General features: G+C 46.1%; 1 protein-coding gene across 1 annotated transcript in view; it reads right to left on the reverse strand.

Moving 5' to 3' along the window:
- Positions 1-7500, reverse strand: part of slc1a9 (solute carrier family 1 member 9) — a gene marked incomplete at its 5' end in the record, with an annotated part of 21539 nt that overhangs the window by 1245 nt on the left and 12794 nt on the right. Inside the window, 3 exons of the mRNA XM_080487184.1 lie at positions 1-2067; positions 2344-2791; positions 3699-3833. The exon at positions 1-2067 is cut by the window's left edge and continues 1245 nt beyond it. Of these exons, the coding sequence (XP_080343310.1) occupies positions 1783-2067; positions 2344-2791; positions 3699-3833 (868 nt within the window). The 3' untranslated portion in view covers positions 1-1782. The remainder of the gene's footprint in view (positions 2068-2343; positions 2792-3698; positions 3834-7500) is intronic.

Raw genomic sequence — 7500 nt, forward strand, 5'->3', positions numbered from 1 at the left:
CAGGACTACTAGTTACTATCCAGCTACTGAGCAGGACTACTAGTTACTGTCCAGCTGCTGAGCAGGACTACTAGTTACTGTCCAGCTACTGAGCAGGACTACTAGTTACTATCCAGCTACTGAGCAGGACTACTAGTTACTGTCCAGCTACTGAGCAGGACTACTAGTTACTATCCAGCTACTGAGCAGGACTACTAGTTACTGTCCAGCTACTGAGCAGGACTACTAGTTACTGTCCAGCTACTGAGCAGGACTACTAGTTACTATCCAGCTACTGAGCAGGACTACTAGTTACTGTCCAGCTACTGAGCAGGTGCAGAACTACTAGTTACCGTCCAGCTACTGCGCAGGACTACTAGTTACTATCCAGCTGCTGAGCAGGACTACTAGTTACTGTCCAGCTACTGAGCAGGACTACTAGTTACTATCCAGCTACTGAGCAGGACTACTAGTTACTGTCCAGCTGCTGAGCAGGACTACTAGTTACTGTCCAGCTACTGAGCAGGACTACTAGTTACTATCCAGCTACTGAGCAGGACTACTAGTTACTGTCCAGCTACTGAGCAGGACTACTAGTTACTGTCCAGCTACTGAGCAGGACTACTAGTTACTATCCAGCTACTGAGCAGGACTACTAGTTACTGTCCAGCTACTGAGCAGGTGCAGAACTACTAGTTACAACACATGTAGTAGCAGCGTTCAGAAAAGTTGGTTTTCTCCCGTTTCCATGGAAATGACATTGGAGCTTTTTCAGAAACTTCCCCGGGAGCCGTTCTCAGAGCACCGTTGTTGTGAAAACAGACCCCCAGAACACAAAGTTTTCAGTTTTTGAAAATGTGTTGTGTAAACGAGGCCTTAGAGACGCAGCGAGGTGACATGAGGACATAATAAGTTGATCTTTTTCTTCAATGTTTCCAATCACTGTGGTAATAGATTACTGTAACGACACTGTTTACTTTCTTCAGCAGTTACGTCATGAAATGCCAAACTGTTCCTCTCATGTTGTAATGCAGGGAAAGTAGAAGAAGAAAAGTAGAAAAGAGTGGAGGAGTAACTATTAACTGGTGTTGGAAGGTTGGTAAGAACACTGACAGACCTTGAGAACAGGATCAAACTCACGTTCCTTCAGGCATTCAGGAACATTTAGCTTTGGGAATTATGACTCAGCAAAAAGAATGAGAACAAATTTGTGGAATGTTCAAGGACGTTTTCTAGAAATATATTCTGATCTGTACATATCAAACTCTGATCAATCAGAAAAGTTACCAGCTGGACTTCTGCTGGGAAACCTGCAGGAAAATAAAGCTGGAAGAGAGAGAGCGTAGGTGGTGTCGGATCAGGGCAAGTCCACCAACTTGGTTCAGGACAGTTCTCCTCATACAGTCGGATCAGGATAGTTCTCATACAGTCGGATCAGGATAGTTCTCCTCATACAGTCGGATCAGGATAGTTCTCATACAGTCGGATCAGGATAGTTCTCATACAGTCGGATCAGGACAGTTCTCCTCATACAGTCGGATCAGGATAGTTCTCATACAGTCGGATCAGGATAGTTCTCATACAGTCGGATCAGGATAGTTCTCATACAGTCGGATCAGGACAGTTCTCCTCATACAGTCGGATCAGGATAGTTCTCATACAGTCGGATCAGGTTATGTTCCCCAGTAGAGCCATATCAGGGCAGGTCACCTGGTTGGGTCATATCAGGGCAGGTCACCTGGTTGGGTCATATCAGGGCAGGTCACCTGGTTGGGTCATATCAGGGCAGGTCACCTGGTCATATCAGGGCAGGTCACATGGAGGGATGGTGATCCTCCGATCATAGGCCGTGTCATCGCTCTCCTCGCCGTCGCTGACCTCCCCGAGGACCCGTTCCCTCTCCTCATCTTCTTCTGTTTCACTCTCCCGCCTCAGACGTTCCCGTTCCCGGTCCCGTTCCCGGTCCCGTTCCCGGTCCCGTTCCCGTTCTCGTTCCCGTTCCCGTTCCCGGTCCCGGTCCCGTTCCCGATCCCGATCCCGATCCCGTTCCCGTTCCCGTTCTCTGTAGGAGCGAGGCATCGTGGGAATCTGAACCGGAAATGAGAGGGAAAATAAGCATTTAGCAAAGTTGTGTTGAAGCAGATTTATAGAGAAAATAATAATAGTAAAGGCTCATAGTTTCATGAGGAGTTGATGAGAAGACGGAAGGAAGCCACCTAAGATGGGACAGCGAAGGCACTAAAGGGGATTAGAACCTGAACTATGTCAGACCCTGACCCTTGGACTCCTGATTTCCTGTAACCTGCAGGTGAAGGGTCAGACTGGGACAGAGTGCCAGCAGGACGAGGAGACGGGGGTCAGTACCTGGTTCTCGTGGCTGGGCAGGGCGCAGTAGCCCGGCTCCGTCCTGCGGAGGAGGCGGGGGGAGTGGGAGCGGAATGGCCGGGGGGAGTGTGAGCAGACGGAGTGGGGGGAGGGTGAGCGGATGGAGCGTGGCGACGGAGATCGGACGGAGCGTGACGGGGAGTAGGTGATGGAGTGGGCCTGGGTGAATGCTGACGCCGAGCTGTGGTGGTTCAGTTTGGGGGGTCGGGGGGAGCGGGGCGGCAGCTCGGGCGGTTTGATGGGGTCCACCATCAGGTCCATCTCGGTGAGGACTGGCGGCGGCGGGATGAAGTCCAGCTCCTCCTCCAGCGGGTTCTGCTGCATCTCAGCTGCATCTATCTCGGCCAGCTCCGCCTTGGACAGGTGGTCCACGATTCCCGCGCCAAACGAGTCACCCACCACGTTGATGGAGGTCCGCATCCTGTCACTGGGTGGACAAATGGCATCAACGTCAAATCGCAACTCCTTATAAAATCTACAATAATGTAATGTAAGAATAACTTGTCCTTTTCAAATGAAAGTCGGCCAGTAAAGGATCATATTATTCAAAATGTACTTCCTAAAGGTTCTCCAGCAGTACTACTCGTCCCCATACCTGGACTGACGTCCCAGAAGTGAAGACAGTCTGTCCTCTCTCTCCCTGGCTTGTTCCAGGTTTTAAAAAGTGTGTTGCTCACACTGAGCTCTCTCAGGCCCCATTTACACGACAACATTTTCAAGTGAAATGGAAAACCTTTGTTGCAGTTCAGATGTTCGTTCACACCACAACGGTGCTCGGAGTTACTGAAAACACAGCTTTTGTACAAACAAGCACACCATGCAAGTAGCGAATACTTTCTGCACATGCTCAGTAGATGGACACTAAAAACAGTGTTTTCCTCCAGAGTGTCCATATTGACGCCCAGTCCATATTCTCCTGGGACTTCATAGTTTTATATTTGACAGTAACTAATGGCCTGGCCTGCTGACAACATTGTTTTTAGTGCTTCTGCACTTTCCTTGTAAATGAACTTTGTTATTGAAACGTTTCTGTGTAAGAGCAACCTGTCCAAAACAAAAATGCAAAAACGATGCGATTTTCACTGAAAACGTTGTCGTGTAGAACTCAGAGATATGAAGGCTGTGTAGGGAACAATACACAATGGAGACCAGAAGACACACAGCCTGAGAAGAATGAGCCTGCCAGTCCACACTGAGGGCATGAGAACCCGCCGCACCAGGAGAGCAACATTCACTTGTAAAAACGTGGAAGAGACATTTACGAGTCCCTGGAGGCAGAAATATTCACACTTCAGCCCTGATACCACCCCCCAGTGCTCGGACACCCGACTCACAGCAGCCAGTCGACGGCGATCAGCAGGCTGATGTCCTGGGTGGGCAGACCCACCGCCGTCAGGATCAGCAGCATGGTCACCAGGCCGGCACTGGGAATACTGGCTGCCCCCACGCTGGCCAGGGTGGCCGTCATACTGGAGGAGAAAGGACATAAAAAAGCTGCAAGGGCCTTATTTCAGTCAATGCAATGATTAAGCGAGTGGTTGCATGACTAACTGGCATGTGTTTTTAAGGAACATTTAAAACAAAGCGCTTGTAGTCCAGAGCCTTGGTCACGTCAGGCTCACTTGTTTTTTATTGAAAACTGCACTTTATTAAAATCCACAGCTTACAGCCGCTCCCACAGTTCTGTGTGGTCCCTGAATGAAACTCCATCACATACTGGGTCTGAGGAGAATTTACCGTTTGTGAGATTCTCATTCACATTTCCCAGATTTGAGCTTGTTGGTTGAAGGTGTGAAGGCCGATTCCTCCTCCACTAGAACGAGAAGAAAGACCTCATTTCCTCCTTCCAGCTCTTTCTGACTGAAGAAACTAGTTTCAGCCGTCCTGGCTGTTCTGTGTGGGAGCAGCTCTGCTGAAACTGCTGCTCTGCCGTGTGCTGCTCATGTGTTCCACTCACTAATAACTATCAGTCAAATTTTAATCATATTTAGCTTGTAACATCACTACTGTGTGAACCCAACAGCTCGTTAAGATGTCAGAGTGCAGGCTGACGTGATGCACCTGAACGCATCAAAAACCAGCTGTCAGCTCCTGGAGTTAAAACCAACCAACATGGCGCTGTGACAAAAACTCTCTCACCCTAACCCTAACCCTAACCCCAACCCCAACCCCAATCCTAACCCTGACCCTAACCCTAACCCTAACCCTAACCCTAACCCCAACCCTAACCCCAACCCTAACCCTAACCCCAACCCCAACCGAAATCCTAACCCTGACCCTAACCCTAACCCTAACCCTAACCCTAACCCTAACCCTAACCCCAACCCTAACCCCAACCCTAACCCCAACCCTAACCCTAACCCCAACCCCAACCGAAATCCTAACCCTGACCCTAACCCTAACCCTAACCCTAACCCCAACCCTAACCCCAACCCTAACCCTAACCCTAACCCCAACCCCAACCGAAATCCTAACCCTGACCCTAACCCTAACCCTAACCCTAACCCCAACCCTAACCCCAACCCTAACCCTAACCCTAACCATAACCCTTAAAACCAACCAACATGGCGCTGTGACAAAAACTCTCTCACCCTAACCCTAACCCCGACCCTAACCCTAACCCGCCCTAACCCTAACCCCAACCCTAACCCCAACCCTAGTTCTAACCCTAACCCCAACCCTAACCCTAACCCTAACCCTAACCCCAACCCTAGCTCTAACCCTAAACCCAAACCCTCTCACCCTAGCCCTAAACCTAAGCCTAAGCCTAAGCCTAACCCTAACCCTAAGCCTAACCCAACTTTCATCACAAAAAACAACAACAGCTTACTTTGGAAATACATGGCAGATTGTTCAGTTCAGTGTACGACACTCCTTTTTTGTCTATAAAAGAACTTTTCTTACTCTACCGAAATGCATACTTTGGTAATCAAACAGCGAGGAATTGTGAGTCATACAGTTTATTTACAACATCTTCAGAACACACTTGTGTGTTTAAAACTATTGCGAATTATGTTAAACTAGATGAAACTTCATGAGTGACAGGTCACCTTTAAGTCTGAAGATATTGAGCTGAAATATCACACATATCATCAAAATGGCAAAATGAATACATTTAGGAGTCATCATCAATATTAACACCTTTTGTTGGCTTATATTTGAGCCTATTACACATCTGATTGGCTCGCTGATGGATTAATACGCAGCTTTTTTCATGATTGAGTTTAGTTTGTTTTAGATGAAAAATATCACATTTGAAAAAGTCTTGAAAAGAAAGTTTCTTGTGAGGATTTATTGTTGATTTAGAAAATTGTGAGTATTTCTTTTGTTTTGTGACCTTTTAAACCTTTAATAATAAAAATGAGGGAAAATGTATCTTAAATCATCAAAATCTTTCAAGCGTCTCCGTTCAAATGAATAAAAAGAATTAGAAAAGAGACCAATTAGAAAAACAGAATTAGAAGAGTAAGTCATCAGTTTCACTGTGAAAATTAAAGTAATACTGCTTTGGCATGTAAAACTGCTAAAAGGCTTTTGTAGAACTGCTGTCGAAGCCGACAAGATTTATCTCACAACTTCAGTGCAACGACACCAAGAAGCACAAGAGGCTCTTCAGACGCACAAAAAAGGAAGAATCAATTCATTGAATGTGTGAAAGTGACGTCATGACGGAAAAATGTGAGCCGAAATCATCATTTCTGAGAAAATACCACAATGACAGAGTGCAGAGCCTCCGGACGGCGGCAGAGGCCGTGAAGGGAAGTTGAAGGATTGATGAAGAGGGAGAAGCAGTCAGAAAACTCTGCTGATTCAGCATCTTTAGTCAAACAGCTGCACGACGGTCCTGAGTAAAGATCCTGAACACATGTGGCCTCACAGCAGGACGCCTCCTGGTTCAAACCTCCTCAGGTGTGGAGCGTACCTGTTCTACCTGAGCCTACATGCTGGAGCTCCCCGCCACCACACAAAGACCTGTTGATTTCTGAAAATTGTGTGTGAACCTCTGATCGCTGAACAAGGAACTGAAAAGAACTGAAGAAGTTCAAAACTCAATTTTCTACCATAACTGTACTCAATATGTGTAGAAACCTGAGATCAGGGTCGGAGCCACTGCAGCTATACGTTGTTTAGGATTAGTAATAGTTACTGATGCCGTTCACACCACGTTTCAAGTAAAGACATGAATTGTTTTTGTTTCAGTAAAGGTTCACATTTACAGGGCAACATTTTGAAAATGTTAAACTGACCTCACTTTAGTTTTTTTCACAAAGTCCTGTCTCCATGATGTTTCTAGTGAAAATGAATTGTTTTTGCGTTTTCATTCTGAAAAGTTTCACATTTAGAAAACTGCTTGTTATCATGAAATCCACAGAAATACTTAAAACAGAGTTTTCATGTTGTTTGTTTCTGTAATGAAGTCGCAGACACATGCAGCAGAGATTAAACTCTGAGATTAATCTGGCATATTTAAAGTACTGCTTGTTCATCAATATGCACTGTCCCATCCAAATAAATTCATAAATGAAAATAATCTATGAGCTCTAAACTTTAACACCGGGAGAAGATGGACAGTCTACTGGACCAACCACCAAGTTGGATTGTTATTATGGTGACTGTCAAAATAAAAGTACCAAGTTGGATTGTTATTATGGTGACTGTCAAAATAAAAGTACTAAGTCCAGGAGAGTATAAACTGTGAGTCATGACACCAGAGAGGAAACTGTGTTCTGATTGGCTGTACTGAGCATGTCATGTCATTTCCTTTATTGATTAATTTCTTTCCATGAGACGGTGAATCCGGACCAACAGAACCTGCTGCTGTAAATACGCCAGATTGAGCTCAGAGCTCATTTCCATCTGAGTCCCACCAAGTAAAACCAAACCACCAAACACAAACATACACAGTCACTATAATACACGGAAAACATAGTACGCACTACAAAACACACCACATTCAAATACATCGATGACATAACGCATGAGGAAACATACCACATTACCAAACAGACAGTACAACATTTAAAAACAATAGTACATCTATCCCTGAAGTATCACATATTCCAATATTGGCCAGACCCCCCCCCCCCCCCCCCCCCCACACACACACACACAACTACTCATTACTACGGCCGTTAG

The sequence above is a fragment of the Lipophrys pholis genome, assembly GCF_963383615.2.
Source record: "Lipophrys pholis genome assembly, chromosome: 19".
NCBI classification, from domain to species: domain Eukaryota; kingdom Metazoa; phylum Chordata; class Actinopteri; order Blenniiformes; family Blenniidae; genus Lipophrys; species Lipophrys pholis.